This window comes from Periplaneta americana, chromosome 6, assembly GCF_040183065.1.
Source record: "Periplaneta americana isolate PAMFEO1 chromosome 6, P.americana_PAMFEO1_priV1, whole genome shotgun sequence".
NCBI lineage: Eukaryota > Metazoa > Arthropoda > Insecta > Blattodea > Blattidae > Periplaneta > Periplaneta americana.
In genome coordinates, this window is record NC_091122.1 from 54929878 (window position 1) to 54950077 (window position 20200).

At 34.3% G+C, this 20200-nt stretch overlaps 1 protein-coding gene across 6 annotated transcripts in view; it reads left to right on the top strand.

The window, feature by feature from the left end:
• Nucleotides 1-20200, top strand: part of trio (trio Rho guanine nucleotide exchange factor) — a 2234512-nt gene that overhangs the window by 2133085 nt on the left and 81227 nt on the right. For 5 of the 6 annotated variants that reach the window (XM_069828117.1, XM_069828118.1, XM_069828113.1 and 2 more), the window contains 2 exons: nt 5745-6011; nt 12849-12932. In XM_069828117.1, the coding sequence (XP_069684218.1) occupies nt 5745-6011; nt 12849-12932 (351 nt within the window). The remainder of the gene's footprint in view (nt 1-5744; nt 6012-12848; nt 12933-20200) is intronic. The other variant, XM_069828114.1, reaches the window with a different exon arrangement.

Genomic DNA, 20200 nt, shown 5'->3' on the forward strand with positions numbered 1-20200 from the left:
CTCATCTGCTTCGGGAACAAAGCTCTTGAATCGTCTTTAAATCAGCTGTTCACTGTATTATGACGACAGAAAGTCATTTTTCGTAGGTTACTGTTAAAGAGTACAGTAAATAACCACAATTGAAAATGAATCGATTTTAGCAAAAATAACGCATATAACCCTAGGAGAGGATGGTATTTTTTGGTGAAAAATGAGTAAATTTTCAAAAAAAAAGTTCTTTAAAATACTCTGTGATATGTGTGAAATGCATAACATAACATTTTGTGGGTATTTGTGCCCTTATCGGATGTTGAGTCGCCATTTTTAAACTTCCTGCGTTATTGATTTTTAAATCACTCGCCCACTTTTATTGTTGTTTCCGGTAAATTAAATTAATTTTTTTTTCCTCTTTAAAATACCCTTTGATATGTGTGGAATGCATTGCATAACATTTTGTGGGTATTTGTGCCCTTATCGGATGTTGAGACGTCATTTTTAAACTTCCTGCGCTATGGATTTTTAAATCACACGCCCGCTTTTATCGGTTTCCAGTAACTTCATTTATTTTGCTACATTGCCAGACGAAAATGGATATAATTTCTGAACTATTAAAGATACATGCATGAAATTTAGAACACACATTCTTTAGACTATTAGGAAACCTTTCTCTGTAACAGAATTTTGTTAATTGATTTCATTTTAAAAATACGTCCGTTTGTTTTGCAAGAAAGGATATCAGAAAATTGTTATTAAATTTTAATTGTTTATTTTACAAACGTAGGGACTAATATCAAAATTCTGTTACAGACAGTTTGTAGAACATGCTTTTGCAAATACATTGCAAAAAGCTGTTTGAATCTATCTTTAAAAACGGTTTAGATATATCGGATTTAGTACAATCCTGCATTGGGTATATTTTTTTTCAAATTTGGGCCCCTAAATTTTTTTTTCAATCAATGGGCGGCTAATAATAATTAATATTACATTTATTAGGGAATTTGATTCGTACAATTAAATTGCGCTGCCCTACATAGGCTACTGTTGCACGAAGGCCGTGTGGAACATCGATATTATATATATATCCACTTTTGACTGGAGGTCGATGATAGCACTACACCAGCAGAGAACAGGGAAGCTGTTTAGAAATTGAAATGTTTATCTCTTGGAACAATGTGGAATGTTGAAGTGATCACTGGAACAGTGTAACACCCTATGATCTAGGGTAACACTCTTTGAAACAGTTGGAACAGGTTATTTCACGAAACTGTTTCAATTGTGAAACAGTTTCGAAAAAACTGTTCCACCTTTTTTACCCATCTCGTGTGTGTGTGTGTGTGTGTGTGTGTGTGTGTGTGTGTGTGTGTGTGTGTGTGTGTGTGTGCGCGCGCGCGTGCGTGCGTGCGTGCGTGCGCGCGCCGAAATATCTACAGATGCAGGGTGATTCACGAGGATTTACCGTCCCTTACGGAGCTTATTTCCGAAGACATTTTGAGCAAGAAATGAAATATAAACATTTGTCCTAATCTCAATATTTTCAGTTACACAAATTTGAAGTTGTTATTAAAATACCTTTTTTCTTTAATTTTAAGGGTAATAGAATATTACAAATAGATAATGAACTATTCAGAAGTTTCATTTCTTTAATTGGCTAGTGTTCGGAAGCTAAAAATGAGTTGTCAGTTGCTTTGTACAGATTTTGTCTTTCAATTTTTAACTAAAAATGACATCTTTCTTACGCACTTATGACCAAAAATTGCTACAAATCATACGACTTTAGGAATGTGATTCTTTACAGTTTAATTATGCATGCTAATGTACAATCTTGAAAAATTTACAAGAGCGGCGTGATTTGTAACAATTATGATAATGTAATTTTGTAGTTAAAAATAAAAAAAATTCTGTCGAAGGAACTATGGAATTCACAACACATTTTTTGCGTCAGAATATTAGCTAATTAAAGAAATGATACACTTGAATAGTTCATTCTTTATCTCTAATATTCTTGTATGTATGTACCGAAATACCTACAGATGCAGGGTGATTCACGAGGATTTACCGTCCCTTACGGAGCTTATTTCCGAAGACATTTTGAGCAAGAAATGAAATATAAACATTTGTCCTAATCTCAATATTTTCAGTTACACAAATTTGAAGTTGTTATTAAAATACCTTTTTTCTTTAATTTTAAGGGTAATAGAATATTACAAATAGATAATGAACTATTCAGAAGTTTCATTTCTTTAATTGGCTAGTGTTCGGAAGCTAAAAATGAGTTGTCAGTTGCTTTGTACAGATTTTGTCTTTCAATTTTTAACTAAAAATGACATCTTTCTTACGCACTTATGACCAAAAATTGCTACAAATCATACGACTTTAGGAATGTGATTCTTTACAGTTTAATTATGCATGCTAATGTACAATCTTGAAAAATTTACAAGAGCGGCGTGATTTGTAACAATTATGATAATGTAATTTTGTAGTTAAAAATAAAAAAAATTCTGTCGAAGGAACTATGGAATTCACAACACATTTTTTGCGTCAGAATATTAGCTAATTAAAGAAATGATACACTTGAATAGTTCATTCTTTATCTCTAATATTCTTGTATGTATGTACCGAAATACCTACAGATGCAGGGTGATTCACGAGGATTTACCGTCCCTTACGGAGCTTATTTCCGAAGACATTTTGAGCAAGAAATGAAATATAAACATTTGTCCTAATCTCAATATTTTCAGTTACACAAATTTGAAGTTGTTATTAAAATACCATTTTTCTTTAATTTTAAGGGGTAATAGAATATTACAAATAGATAATGAACTATTCAGAAGTTTCATTTCTTTAATTGGCTAGTGTTCGGAAGCTAAAAATGAGTTGTCAGTTGCTTTGTACAGATTTTGTCTTTCAATTTTTAACTAAAAATGACATCTTTCTTACGCACTTATGACCAAAAATTGCTACAAATCATACGACTTTAGGAATGTGATTCTTTACAGTTTAATTATGCATGCTAATGTACAATCTTGAAACATTTACAAGAGCGGCGTGATTTGTAACAATTATGATAATGTAATTTTGTAGTTAAAAATAAAAAAAAATTCTGTCGAAGGAACTATGGAATTCACAACACATTTTTTGCGTCAGAATATTAGCTAATTAAAGAAATGATACACTTGAATAGTTCATTCTTTATCTCTAATATTCTTTTACCCTTAAAACTCAAGAATAATGATATCTTACAAACAATAAATAAATAATAATGATGATGATGATGATGATTATTATTATTATTATTATTATTATTATTATTATTAGCTTATGTTAGAGCTGTAGTCGGTGTTTTGCTACCTATCGACTAATGTTAAATTTGGGTGTTAATTGTAGCAATCTTTCTAGCTTAGATTAAAATTTAACTAGTTGTTTACAGCATTTACCTAGTGATTAATATTAAATGTGGACATAGATGTTACATATATCCTCAGGTTAGCTTAAGCTACAGTTTGTCACTTTTAGTTCTCTACCGACTAATACCAAAGATAGCTCCTAGTTTATTTATTTAGTTCAGTATGACCAACCTATTTACGTTATGAATTCTGAGGGCTTCGTCCCCTATAATAATAAATTATACAGACAACCAAACCAAATATAACCTAACCTCATTACGGTGGTACCGCTATTTTTTTTTGTCGATTATTTAATGACGCTGTATCAATTACTAAGTTATTTGTCTGAGGAATTGGTGATGGCGAAATGGTATTTGTCGAGCTGAGGTCGAGGAATCGTCGTGGATTACCTGACATTCGCCCTACAGTTGGAGACAACTTTCGAAAAAACCAACAATGTATGTAATCAGTCCAGGCAGGAATCGAACCCACGTCCGGGCGCAGTTCAGGAGGCAAACGCGCTACCGCCTGAGCTACGCCAGTGGGTACGGTGGTATTGTTGAGCAATTTCGTAATTATTATATAGATAATTTCTCACATCACTAGCCACAGATCGGTCATACGTAAACCAGGTTAAACTGATGTTGCCTGTAGTTTAAATTGTAAAATACTTCTACAGTGTTTACAATACAGGAAACTAGCGTGTCACATGAATTATTTTTCATAAAATAACTACGTCATATCTTTGTTTATATCTTTGGCCATAACAAGTCTCATATCTCAGTTTCAATGGTGTCTTTGACATCACGCATTCTAGACAAGGTGGGTCAAAAGTCGCTTTCCCCAATATGTGTTATAGATTTCATACTTGTACACATAATAGATGTCATAACTTGAATAAACGAATAGCTGGTTTAATAAGTGGTGGGTTGACAACCATGTTCGTGCGTCAACTGTTTTTCCGATGTCATATTTTGAAAACAGCCCTCGTTTTGCGGAAATTCATTTAATATGGCAAGAGGATGTAGCACAACCTCATTTTGATGTAGGAGTGAGGGACTTCCTGAACCAGCGATTCCATGAATGGATTGGCCGTCGTGCCACAACAGAATGGCCAACCAGATCATGCGAACTGACGACATGTGATTTTTCGCTGTAGGGTATCCTGAAAAATGGTGTTTTTGCTCAGAAACCGCAGGATCTGTATCAGTTGCGAAGGACGATCGAACAGTCATTCATGAAAATCGTGAGTTATGTTCTTCCATCTATAAATCAGTGCCTAAACGTTGTTGTTTTCTAATGCCAGGCGTTTGACAATAAAGTCATTTGACCTCTTGCACTCCAATATTTTTCGAAGATATTATCATGGTCAGCCACTGAAGCACAGATTTTGAGGTGTTCCGAATCCATTTCTTGGTTTGAGTTGCACAATGGGCAGTTAGGGGACTGATATATTCCAATTCTATGCAGGTGTTTGGCCAAACAATCATGGCCTGTTGCCAATCTAAATGCAGCTACAGACGATTTTCGTGGTAAATCGGGAATTAACTGTGGATTATGAAGCAGAGAATTCCATTTTTTTGAAAATGGCAAGTTGTAGCCGATTTAAGTGAACACCATATTTTAACGTTTTGGTGGCTACTTCATTCACACACAACCCCCAGAATGTCTGGAGGACCACACCTGCTGTTGGTCGACGGGTCCATTGGACCTAGCTGGGAGATCTTGTTGATCACCAACTTTCCCTCCTTAAGCCACTGGATAACGATTTTAGTGCCATAGCAGGTCAGCACTAGGAACAGAAAATTAGAAAGAGGAGGAAGGAAAGGGAAATGAACCCCTAGGCCTCGAATGCTCTAATGCCATCGGGGTCGAAGAAAGTAAGAGTTCAGTCAGAGGACTGGATAGGAAAGGGTAAAGAGGGAATTAGGTATTGAATAGAGGAAAATTATACCAAATTCGGTCATTAACTCATCAAGCTGACCAGTCCTAAATGATGAGTAGCCCCTCCCTTTAGTTCAGCTTGTAAAATTATGCTTACTAACAGCTGCACCACGGGAAGGTAGGGGTGGGACATTGGGTATATGTCCAGGTTGGTTCCTTAAAGCCTTCAATGGGAAGGATTAATAGCTCTCCCCCCTATATCCGATAGATATCCTTTTGCAGCCAAACGGATCTAAGCGTTGTTAGTTGTATATCGAGAAACAGGGCCTCCATTTTGAACAAATTCTGTAAAGAAACGTGTAGTCAAATGTAAATTGAGTGTAATTAAATGTAAGGAAGTATTTAGGGAAAGCGACTTTTGACCCACCTTGTAGTTTCTTGGAATACGGGTATGTGCTCTCGACAGGTGTTACAAGAAATGCGTACTACTGTTTGCAGTTACCATCTGGGGACATGGGCAACAAGCAGGCACCTCAGAGTCAGTCAGAGGAGGAGGAGGAGCGGGTGACTGCCACGGCCGCTGCGGCCTCTGGCACAGTCCCAGGCACGCCCCGAGCTGTGACCAACTACCCTCCCCAGGAGAACGGCGAGGAGGGCGAAGAAGAACTGCCACCACTGCCGCCACCCATGAAACCCATCACCGAGCCCATCCTGGTGGCCTCCGGGAGCACGTCGTCCGGTGCCGAGGAGAGCCAGGGCAAAAGGGTATGTATGTTTCTTCGTTTATTAATCTCATTTGAATGCCTATTTAAGAAAGTGGTACGTGATTAATTCATTTTTAATTTGTTGTATTTTATAATAAAATTGTGACTATGACAATACTTAATAACAATAAGCTAATAATAACGATAATATTAGGTCGTCTCATAAGTAATGACGTTTTTTAAATTTGGTGTTTAATGGTTTCTTTAGTTGGCAAATGCAATTTACAGGAACTGGCCATCCTACCTCATTACCCCCTGGCCTACTAGCCTCATAAGTGGTGTCATGTTGATATCGCTTGAGAGGTTCAGACCTGTCTTCGGACAGTTGATTAAATAATAATAATTATTTATTTATTTACTTACTTATCTATTTATTTATTTATTTATTTACTTACTTACCTATCTGTCTATCTATCTACCTACCTACCTACCTACCTACCTACTTTTATGTGCTGGACAACAACTATTGGCCAATTAAAGTTCAGCTAAGTGATACAATTAATACATTAAAATGAATAACTATGGTACAAATTAAATAATTGAGTTAACAACGAAATGAAGAACATAGATTACAATGATTAATTTACAAGAATTAATACTATAAAATTTTAGGGAAAGGAGTTGATTATTACAAAAGTATTACCAATTTGTATATAAGAATTATGCAAATAATATTAGAAAAAACATTGCCATATTCTAATAGTCTATACATTGAATGGATCGAAATCGCCTGCATGTATGTTAGCATTTTTAATCCATCTGGAGAGCGGCGAGGAAGATTTAGAATTTCTAATATAGAAGAGTTTGTGATGTCTCATATCCTTCATAGGAATATGAAGGCTGACACTGTTTAGGAAAGATTGACAATTAATGTCACATTTAAGGACCTTACATAAGAATAAGTAATCGAGATCATGACGTGTGGCATACAAGCTTCGACATTTAAAGTGCTCGCATTTTTTTATCATAGTTATACTCGGAGTTATTAGGCAGAAATCTGTACGAACATAATGAAATAATTTCCTTTGAATATTTTCCAGTTTTGCTGGATCAGTACTAGTAATAGAGTTCCAAACTACAGATGCATATTCGAGTTTCGGTTTTACTGATATATAGTATAGAATTAAAAGAGAGTCAGGTGTTGAAAAAGAATAAGTAATTGACCGAATTATTCCTAACATTCTTATTGCATGGTTATAAATATAATCAATGTGGTTGTGAAAATATAATTTATTGTCAATTAATACACCGAGGTCTCTAATACAATCTTTTCTGTTAATTAATACATTTTTTAGATGATAGTTATATTTTAGTGTAGAGGTTTTCCTTGAAAATGATATTACGTAAGTTTTGGATTCATTAATTATCATCCCGTTATCAACTGTCCAATTGGTAATTGAATTAATGTCATCCTGAAGAAATTGACAGTCAGCAACACTATTGATTTTACGAAAAATTTTAAGATCGTCAGCAAATAGAAAGTCAGAACTTTTATTTTGCAAATGTCGACAATAAACATTCAGAATAGAAGAGGTCCTAAAGTTGAGCCTTGGGGCACACCACAAATAATATTAAAAGGATCAAAGATAGTATTCGAAATTCGTGCACTTGATTATATCTATCGTGTAAATAATTTTCAAACCAGCTTACGTACTGTAGCTTACCGATAGTCCTATACTGTATTATCTAATTTAGACAATAGAATAGAATGTGGAACTACGTCAAACGCCTAACTAAAATCAAAATATATTGCATCAATAATAATAATAATAATAATAATAATAATAATAATAATAATAATAATAGAAACACAAAATGCTTTTGTTTAAGGTTAGTGTTGCCCATAGCCTCTTTATATTGCTACAGTTGAGCAGAACTTCAGAACTAAGAAAAGCTTTAAATAGGAATAGTTTATTAATTTTGGAGCTGAAAACCCACGACTATATCGTGACTCACTATAAATAGCTCACGTTTACAAATACAGAATGCTTGTTTCCATAGCATATTTGTACACTTGTAGATGAAAATATATTTTTCTCTCTTGGTTTACTTCCCTTCAAAAATAAACGCATAAACATACTTTGTGTGTGTTTACTATAACAAGATTGCTGTTCCCGAAGTATGTCTCTGGAGAATATCCAAGGTTAACTCATACGTAAATATGGCCCTGTTGCGGCCTGACTGTGTATTGTCTTACGAATGACAGTATTTACTTTGTTGATAATTCGCTCAGTATGAAGGCTCTGAAGCAATGCTAGTATTGGAGAGAAGGATCGTTATTTTTAAAAGTTGTCTTCCTAAAATTGTTTACATGTATCTACTGTGTATGTAAGTTATATCCATATTAAAAATTGGATTCATTAGCAGTGTATAAAACAGGAAACAGATGTTTACAGATTATTTGCAAATCAAATTATGTTTGAGAGAAATATGTCAGACATATGTCTTGTGCACTGGGTGGTGTACATATTACGATGTCTGAAGGACACAAATTATTTAATGGCATAAACTTCTGTATCAGGCGGGACCAACTGGTAGATATATAGACGTAGGTACTAATTGACTCATTTCTCAATAATAAAAGATAATACCGAATAATAGTGGTGATGGTGTTAATAATAATAATAATAATAATAATAATAATAATAATAATAATAATATTGTAAGTTATCGACAAAAAGAGTGAAGAAAAAAATACACTAGTAACTCCGTGTTATCGAGCAAAAAATTACATGTCACAACAAAGTTGTGAAAATTGCTTGGAAAATGCTTTTGTGTAATAAATAACAGTAATACATACATATTTTGTGTTTGGAGTTAAAAACAAATAAACTAATGGCCTGAGAATTCTGTCTTCTAATACTAAATTATGTGTAAATGTCTCACCACTAACCTAGAAGCTTATAAGCAGGGAACGGATTTATATGGACTAAAAATATATGAAATATGTAAATATATATGTAGTTATTTTTACCAAAATATGGAATTAAATATGGATTTTTACCAAAATATGGAATTAAATATGGACTTAAAATTATAAAAAAATGACTATGTACGTTAAATATTGGTACATTTTAATCAAACTAAACAAAAAATATAATGGACGTACCTTATCTTCCAATGTAGTTTCAACAAAACACAATTTTTATTGTCTGTTACCATAACAATAGGTTACAAACATTTCTTTCAAGTGCTGAAAAGTGAATCTTCTTCTATTGTCTCTGAGGATAGATTTATACTGACTAAAAGAGCGTTCGACGTCACAAGAAGTAACTGGTACATAATTCAATTTCACAATGTCTGCTGGGGATAAGTCCAAGTTAATCTTCACTGTTGATTCACCACTCATCACAGCAACAACCTTTTGTAGTTCTTCATATCCAGGGTTTTTTGAAAGTACAGTGTCCACCTTAGCTCTTACTGCATCTGCAACTTTACCTCTACCACGATTCAGTTGTTCCACAGTACTATTTATAATTTCAAAACTTTCAGATAGTGAAAGGTGCCTATTTTGGAGACTTTTGAGCGTTTTTATGATGCATGAAAATGTATGCTGAATGTGAGCTAAGTCATTCTTCACACTTATGTCACAGGTAACTGTTTTCGCAGTATCAATTGAGACTGCATCTTCAGAGTCCAATGCAAGGAGAACATTGTTAATAGAGTCTATGTGTTCGGCATAATATTCAACTGCTTCTAGCCATGTACCCCATCTAGTTAAAATTGGCTTTGGTGGCAATGGAATTTCAGGGTACATTTCTTTCAACACGTTAACTCTACTGGGAGCTTTGAGAAATACTTTTTTCACTGATGAAATCAACAAATCTACTTTAGGGAAATTGTCTCTGACCACTTCTGCCACACGATGAAATGCATGCGCCACACAAGTAAAATGAGTCAATTTAGGATATACAACAGATAATGCTTGTCCAGCTTTGACCATATAAGGGGCAGCATCGCTAATAAAGAATAACACATTATCGTACATAATACCCTTTGGCCACAGGATACCCATAGCTTCGTTGAACAGTTTAACTATAGTTTTGTTATTGCACTTTTCTAGAACATCACAATGTAAAAGAATTCGTTCAGAATATTGTTCACTTAACAAACCGATAACTACATTACCAACAAGTCTACCTTCTTTGTCGGGAGTCTCATCAATGGAAACCCAAATTGAACTATCTTTAATTTCATCTCTTATCTTCTGTATTGTCTCATCGTAGATGGATGGAGCATACGTCTTCCTAAGTGTTGACTCATCCGGGATTGTATGTTGAGTATATTTTTCAAGGAATTCCCTGAAGACCTTATTCTTTAGTTTGTAGAGAGGAATATCAGCAGAGATGAGAGAACGGCACAGGTCGATGTTAAACTCAGATCTTACATTCGATGTTGTTGGTTGTGTTAAAAACAATTGTCTCTGCTTGGAATTTAGTTGTTTGTTGGCCTGATGTTTACTAGTTGTAATGTGTTGTTGCACCAGGAACTTTTGTGTAGATGATACTGCACACTGACACAAATTACAAAATAATATTTTATTGTCAGTTGATAAACCATCTTCTTTAAATTCTGAAATGTAACTTGTTAGTTTTGATTTTAAATTGACTGAATGACGTACTTTTGGCATATTTACAGTCTTTATGGTATGATTTACAAAACTGAACCTATGTGTACTCTGACTGGCATTTAACTGTTGAGCTGCACAACTGAAGTCTGTTAAAAATTTTAAATTAAATTAATACAGTTTTGTAACTTACTTTCCCATTGTTGATAGGACTGCTAATTTTCAAATAACTCTGATGTTAAAGGGATTACTGAACATGTGTTTAAATCTCTATTGTTGAAATGTATTTTTAAAAGTTAATGGAATTTTGTTTTGTTTTATTGTTAAACCTAATATAATATGGACTGTTTTATATGAAATATGGAAAATATATGGAAATTAACGAAAATATGTACTAAACTCTAAAATATGGAAAAATATGGAAAATAAAAGTAGGATTTTTCAACCCTACACATTGTGAAACATAAAGATAATGCAAAATATAAATTATATTAGCTTTATAAGTAAATATGTATTTACATATAAATCCTTTCCCTGCTTATAAGTGAAAGTAATTTTATTACAAGCATCATATTTTAAGTGAATTTAGAAGACGGAAAAGGAGTAGGCCTATAGCTACGTATTCTGTTAGATCATTGTTTGAAGCTTTACATATTAAGAGCGGATAAAAAAAAAATTTAATGTCTTTTTATAAAGGGAAGTAAAGCTGAGAATTCTGTGTTTTATATTTAGTACAAGTAAGATAACCTTATTGAGAATGCTTCAGCCAGAATTTACCGGCCAATTTTCCCTCTCCTTTTCTTTTGGAGATATTTTTCTGAGCATAACGTCTCGACTGAGGCGAATATATCTCGTGAGACTGCAGAGATCTCTTACGGACAAATGAGAAAACAAGATATAAAGTAAGGATGGCCATAGACAGTAATATGGATGGATATATTCACTCACGGCAATAAGCTTAATTGAATTGGGTTGAACAAATGCACTCTCGGTATAAAAAAAAAAAAAAAAACTAATTTTTAAATACCCAAATATTGAAGTGTCATACGATAATGTTGTAATGGTGACAAATTTAAATGTAAATTTATATTTAAATTATAATTGTGTTATGATAAATTATGCACGCTTCACAGTGACAGTACATTTTTATGACGCCTAGTTGAGAAGCATAGTGCTAGAAGATATGGCATATATTTTTTTTGTAACTGAACATAGTAAATACATGAATTGAAGGGTTCAGAACCATAGTGGGCCAAGCGCCATTTACTAAAACCGTAGAAAACAAGGGTTAAAATGAAGTTATCACCAAAATTCAATGGAAACGTATAGCAAGTAATATAAAGTATACACATTCAAACTAAATGATATGTCAAGCTTCATTAAACTATGGTATTCACTTAAGTTTAACCCTTGTTTTCTCCGTTTTTAATAAATGGCGCTTGGCCCACTATGGCTCTAAACTCTTCAATTACACAAAATATTTTATGTGTCATGGCATACTAGTTGCGAATACGGTACTTGCTAGACAATAGTCAAATAGTTTTAAGATAAAAACATTCCATATCTATGGTGTTGAACTACAACTCGTATGTTAAAATATTAAATTTTACAGGAGAGCGAAAAAAACATTTTAATATCTTGAAAAATATCAAATATAATAGGATATTGAAACATATTCTTATGAAGTTTATATCCATGTTTTGACTTAACATGTGCTTGCAGAAGATTAAGGAATGTTTCTTTGATAAGAATCGAGTGAAATCTTATTTTGTTCATATTTCTGAAATACGAGGTTGCTTTTCAACACCATTGATATACTAACTATATTATGGTGTCAGAGATGTGTGTGTAGATTTCAGTACCGTACTTTTTTTTCTTGCTTAGGTAATAGTCAGTTAGTTAAAGATAAAATAATTACACAAATGAGGCGTTCAGAGCAAAAGTGGTGTAAGTCAAAATTGGATAATGAGGTTTAAAGTAAAAATTCTGTAAAACGCGCAAAGTAGCAATTAATATGTCGTTCTTGCTATCCACTGACTACTAATAGTTTAAATAAACGTAATATTAATTGCTACTTTGCGCTGTATTTTACAGAATGTTTATTTCAACCCTCATTACCCATCCTTGACTTACACCACTTCAGCTCTGAACGGCTCAAATATTAATTATATTATGATGTCATAGATGTATGTCTAGATTTCAGTACCGTAAGCTAAACGTCTTGTTTAGTAAGCATAAAGTCGTTGCTTGAATATAGATCTGTGTTTACAGTCGTCCAGCCTCTCCCTTAAAGCGCTGGAAGGAGCTACATCAGCTGACTTGGCAGAAATAGAACAAATCGTCAAAGAGCGAATGGTGTGTTGTTTGTGAACAATTCTGAATGGATGCATTTCTTATTTTTTCTGCAATGGTATATTGTTTTTGCATGATTGTACACATTTCTTTTATTGACTTACGTTGTGATTGTAGGTTTTTTTATGCACTCGTAATATTCTGTTGTACGGAATAAAGTAAATACTCGAATATAAGCCGCACTTGTGAAATATACCTGTACTTCAGTGAAGAAAAGCATACATTCATTTGTAATGTATAGAACTATCTATTATTTCAGCTTATGATAACACGACGTTATTCAATAGACTTTGGAGTGAGATTATAAAAATTACTATATTACGCAATACGCTGTTTCACTATCTCCCGTTCCCCAAAAATAATGTTTTAATTATTGACTAGCTTTTCATTCTGTTCATAATAAAGCGGCCTATATTCAGTGCATTACAGTATCACTTTTCATTTTGTTTGTAGAGAAGCACCTGTCTGCATTGTGCGTATACTTCGTTGTCATTATTTAAATGTAAGGGACCTTTCTTAGAGGTTCGAGAGGAGTGTATCAGCTGTATTTGATACTCGTATTTCTGTTTTGTGGCTTTGTGTAGTTTTTTTTTTTGGTACTGTTATGTTTTATATTTTATAAGTGTATACAATAGAAAAATCTAGGATATTTTAGTAGGCACATATAATTCTGTTATTTTTTTAACTTCTCATATATGAAATAACAAAATTGTAATTTCGGGTCAGAACATAATTACGGTACCTACTTTCAGAATGTGGTCTGTTGATGTACCACGCTTATAAACATTAACTTATATGCTTAATCAAAAATATTCATATTGTATATGAGTAGGCCTGCTGGCCCGGATGGCTCAAGCGGTAGGGCACGGTATGTCTCTATCGCTTGGTCCGAAGGGTTGTGGGTTCGAGTCCCGCCTCGGGCATGGGTGTCGTGTTTGTATTAGTGTAAGTAAAACAAAGGAAACAAGTGAAAACGAAAACAGAAAATAAAGATAACTTTGGTGAACGGCCTCTGGCCGGTCTAAATTAAAAAAAAAAGTAGGCCTACAACCTGCGTTTACACAGAGGGGGCACAACAAATGTATACAAACTATCGTACATATTATATGCGAGCTCTTTTAAAATTGAACTGAATTGCTGAGGAAATGTATAGTGTAATATTCTATCAGGAAATGGTATTATAGTCGCGTCGCTGTTATTTCCAGCGTGGCTCCTCCTCTTTGCTTACATCCTAGGAAGTGTAGGCTCTAGGTCGATGATAGCCAGTCAATCACACTGTAATTGTTAGGATTAATAGAGAAATGTCTAAGAAAAGAAAGATTGAAATGGAACCTTGTATTTCTCAAATAACGTGAAAATTCTGGCAAAATATTAGGAGCAAAAATAACGAATATTACAAAGTTTCTCTGTGTTAAAAGCACATAAAAAGTATAATGCATTTCGGTAAAAACAAACTCATTTTCACCAAAAATGTCCAATAGAATCCTGGCTCTGGCTCTCTCAGTCCACGATTTTGTAAACACTGAAAACAGCGTGAGGATTTCTATAATAAGCAAAAATTGAGACTTCAGTTCTCCGTGAAGCAAAACCGCTTCTGTTTAACTTGCCGTAACTCGCAAACCAGTAAAGATTTTGAGTAGCAGCCACTTTTAAAAGTAATTTCCATTGTTTCTAAACATTTCTCTCGCTTTGACCCTCATTCTAACGTGAAAAGTAAAAACGTTTGTCACTTATCAACTTTTGAAGGTGTCAATGTCTATTTTGAACGGGTCACTTCGAAGTTAGTATTTTTTTCTTCACTTTCCAGAAAAGATTTTGATTCCAAATTTTTTTTCCTATGCTTTCCTTAGACATTTATCCATGAATCTTAAAAATTACAGCGCGATTGATTGACTCTCATCGGAATTACGACATGATAATGTTTAACGGTGCGGTACAGATACTTTTTATCTGCTTGCTGGGAACGGCAACGAAAAAACAAAATGGTGCACGATTAAACCTATTATTTATACAGTCTTAGAAAGTGCATGACGTCATCAGCAACGAATGACAAGACGCAGACGTTTAAATGTAGCCGACCTGCAACGTGATTGGCTGCCGGAAATAAGAGCGACGCGATTATAGCAATGTAAATGCCAGTGCCAACAGTGTTGCCAATATAGATGTCTTTCCGCTACATCTGGTGTATCTCTGTGTTAGTTCAGCGACCAAAATTTATGAAATTTGTGTTGTTGATATACGGATTCAGTCGTTTTCTTAATCTGGCAGAACCAGAATACTCTATATTTACTTTGAAAATATAACAATTTATCGACTTCTGTACTGTTTTACAGCATGTTATCAAAAATAGTGTTGGCAACACTGAGCGTCAACAATACGACTGACACAACAGTCGAACAAAACATCGGCACGGTTATCATTCGAACAATGCAAGCTCGTTTTGAAGTTTTATTTTCAATTTGAATTTATGTGCGAAGTACGACAATGGCGTCGTGAATTTGCTATAGATCTTCCTACTCGTTTGACAATTGAACGCATAGACCTACGTGATAGATAGGGTGTATAACCAAAGATCTGGGAAAAAGTGCTGTATCCTTTGTCATATTGTTAGGACAGTTCACACGTCCACCATAGAAGTCAAGTCCACAAAACAATGTGTACGTCAGACAGGAGTTAGGAGCTCAAGCGATTGTTAGAACGTCCCTCGACGAGACCATGCCAGGTCAGTGGATAGGACGAAGAGGTGCTGTTGAGTAGCCTCCACGTTCACCCGATTTAACTCACGACTTTTACTTACGTGAGACCCAAGGGATATGGTGTATCCCTGGAAATCAGTTACATTGGCGAAGCTACGTCAAGGAATTGAAGTGGCGTGTGCAACCATAACAGTGGACATATTGGTCAGCATTGCTCGTGGAATAGTTTGTCGAACCCAAGAATGTCTGGTTACTAATTGGGAGCACTTTCAGTAGTTATTTTGTTAGTTGTTGTTAAACGTGCCTTATAGCAATCTCTTACATTTTTGAGCCCCTCTGTATTTCACAGATAATTTGTTACAATATCAAATTCGTAAAGCTTCTAAGTCCTATGCTTATTCCATAGTATCTTACCGGTGTATGAAAGTAGGCTATTGATATACATTTGCTTCCGTATTAGTATTTTTGAAATATCTGTAATCATATATGAGAAAATGTACGAATTGTATTTGTGCTATTTATTTAATCAGATTTCACCTTATACAGTGTCATCTGCTAGTATAATGTTAAGTTATGGAATTTCTTCGTTTTATTACTAGCATTTCTTACTTTCTTGAAGCACATCTTTCCAAACTATCGAAGTAATGCTTTGAAGTGATGCATCATTCAGTATAGTAGTTTAATATTGTGTTCTTAATCCAAATGTTTAATCATTTTGCTTCCTGCCTCCTGCATTGTAGTTTAATTATATGATACCATATTATTCTTTAAGCTTATAAAATTTCAAAATGTGTTTTCTATTTATTACTAGATTAATGTAGCATAGTTACTATATATTCGTTTGCTTTCTAGTGCATTATTTAGATGAAAAGCTTTATTTAAGTGATGATTACTAGTGATTTTGGCATTCTTCACACACATTCTATCAATGTTTCCTGTCTCTGTAAAACATCATTGAAAGTTGAAGTTAGGATGTTTAATAGTATATTATGCAACGATCCTATAATTGTAGTTAAGACGCGAGTATGTTTATGAAACGAGCGTCTTAATTACCATTATAGGCAAAGTGCAAAGGACTGTTTTTGTTCGACCATAATTAAATATCCAAGTTTTGAGTTACTTTAGTGATAATGAAGTGTTGTGAACATGCGTGTATTTTCAGCGTATTCTTGACTATAGCAACAGATGGCACGTGTGTGTCTTTTCAGCATGTTCCCGAGTAGTGCAACAGATTGGATTGGCAGGCGTGTACGTCGTATTTATTGATTTTTTGCAGGGCTTGGTATGGAGATTTTAGCCTCAAAGTAACACACATTAAAACACAGGAAATTAACTCAATTAAAATTAACACGAACAGAATTTATTTTATTTTAAATGCAGTTTGCGAAATTTATCTGGGGAATGGCTCCCAGTTGAATGTTTGAAGTTGGGTTAATGTTTATATGAGTGATTCGATCAATATCACTTTCAAAACTCGCGCCTGGCATTTTGGATTGGTGCTCTCAAGGCTTGCGGGTTGTTGCGCGTACGTTATTAATGAATATCGCATATACTTAGTTGGAAATCGATAGTTGCAATTACACAATGAATAGCAGTACTTTAATGTATGTCATTAAGATAGAATTACATCACATGTAATGGGTGTATTATAGTATGGTCGAGTAAAAACAGTGTTAAGATGCATACATTTCTATTTTTAGAGGTGGACCTGTATGAAATTATATTTCTTTGAGGGAGGAGGACAAAGACGGCCAGCATGTAGGACTGACGTCCGTACTGCTATTCAATGCTGATTGTCTCATGAGCAGGAGTCTGATTTTTTCTTTGATGAAGTAAAACTCCTGATTTCGGTGCTGTACATGCTTTTATTTCGATGGCTATTTTGTGAAATAGCCATTTCAACGCATATTTCTTATAATCAAATTTTATGTATGTCTATTTGCTTAAATTTCACACACAATAAACATAATATAATGTCCATAGCATTCAAATGCATCCCCAAAAATACACACCTAGTATTGTTTCAACATTATCTACAATGAGGGTTATGCGACTGTATGCAGGTTGTAAAGTGAAAATGTCAAACACAGAAAGCCGAGAGATATGAACGCTACCAAGCGGAAGAAGAATTAACTATCATTGAAGCCCGCGACATATGAGCATTTCTTGAATGAAAGATTTAAACAAAGCATCTAGGGAGTGGGGCAAAAGAAAAGGAGAAAAATAAATAAAGAGTAGAAAGTTTTATGGGTGCATTTCGTAATTTTCGTGATAAAGTGATCTTATTTTGCGGCAACCTTCATAATGTTGCACAAACCAACAAATTTCGCTGCTTTATTTCGCTTAATTATGATACATGCGAGTGTCTACAAGGAGGAATGTCATTAAAAATTAAATTTAGAATGCTTTCGCTTTTATTGTTACCAAAAAACCAGAACCCTATTCATAAGGTGGCAGCTTTCGTCATCCTAAGAATCTTTCGGGGCCTATAATGGGATGGCTTTCCTTTGAACCCAGGCTTGGGGGGAAAAAATATGGTTATTGAGAATTGTAAAGCATGCAAAAGAAACATAATTTATATTTTCTTAATTCAAATCATATTTGTCACATCCTCAGATTACTAATAAGTTTGATAGGCACAATAGTTTTAAATTTTATCAAGAATCTGTCTTTTTAAGTAGGCCTATTACATGCAAAGCATACTAGGCATCACTGAAGATTATGTTTCCTTGATTCTTGAGTTTAAAGCGGAATGTCACTGGTGCAAACCTTTGTGTTATCTAAAACAAGCCATTCATAGGTTATGAATCAACCAACACAATGAGTCATAGCTAGATACCGGATCTTTATGTACGGTACAAAAAACATTTAAAATAGGCATGCGACTATGCACCGAAAAGTGGGGAAAATATGCACCAAAAATGAAACTACATACACTTAAAAATGTATTAACAGATGACTGAGATTTGACTGAGTAGTTGTGGTGTGCTATTCTTCTGCTTCTCCTTTGCCGCAATATGTGCAGCAGTTCTTGAAGTTGCTCAAGCTGAAATTTCTTCTCATATTTCACTTCCTTTGAACAAACTTGACAGTACACGACAAACCGTCCGGTAAATAGTCACTATTGTCCGGCACTCGTTGTTTTTTTTTTAATACGCACTGCTAAACTTTTCTTTAGGCATTTTCGTAAACGAAAGCTTAAAGAAAAAAGCAACACGCTAGCTAAAGAGACCTATTAAGATCAATTCTCTTGGGGCTACTTCTGCTGTGATGGTCAAAGGAATGCAGGAAAATCCCACACTCTCCCTTTCGAAGTAGCCTGCCTACTTCTTTGTATTGTAAATGGTAACAGCACAGTCTAGTATATAGTCACGAAGCTTGAGTTGTTGAGGGTACTAGGAACAATAAACGGTGCCGGTACTATTTCGCATTGTCTGTGATGAAGTGATAGTAGCGACCCTAACGATTAACAACTATCTATGGATGCATATATTCCCTACGTATTGAACTTCGTGACTATATAATGAGGGTCACATAAGAACAGTTCCTAAACAACAAATATTGCCGTCTTGTCAATGTTGCCAACTGTTACCAGATATCACACGATCCTACGTACCAAATAACTTATTTACTTACCGTACTTTATGTTGGAAGGTTATTCTAAATAATTCAATAATTTGTAACATTTTCGTACGCAAACTGTACGGGAAAGGGATCAACATGTCAAGTATTTTGTCTGGCAATATAAAATTCATTGGTTTGACTAAACAATTGACTCACGAGACCTAACCTAAAAATGTATTGTGTTCGACCACATGGAATTATTAGTACTAACTCCGAAAACTTACCTGTCTATAGTCTTGAATTATAACCACAACCCAACACATAAAATAACTATTATGTATTAATATTAATACTGATATTAATTAATTATTAGTATGTTCAAATTTCACTAGCTTCCAGTAACTCGCTCAGAAATCTAGTACAATTTTAATATCATGGAACTCCAGTACCCACAATATTGTCGATATTTGTCTCAGCTGCCAATATACCAGTTACAAAATCACTACTATTTGTAGTATTTTTCAGTATCGAAATTCTAAACGAAGTTGGCAAAAGAAAATTCAACCTGCGTACCAGAAAATCACCACAATCCACTAGCATATGTAGTAATGGGGGAAGAATGGTTAGGTTTCACCCTTAGGGTATGAAGTAAGCTGACCCGGACTATACTGTATATACAAGACTGTGGTAAAAGCAAAGTTTCCTTACTCGGAGACTATTGAATAGCAACTGACAAGGGATATCCAAAACACAGGAAAAATCAAATTATTGGAGACTATGCTTATTGAAATTGCCCTTCATTTCAAACTTATATGCCGAAATATGTTATGTTTAGAATATGCAATAACGCTAATAATCCTCGAAATACATTTGAATATGCGCATATGCATTTTTAAAAAATCCGGTTTCTAGACTCGTAAGTCATAACTGTGATATATAAAAATTGTTGCTAGTAGGTATCTTGTCGTTGTAGCAGCCATTAAAAATAAAGCATACCGATACGTTTATGCT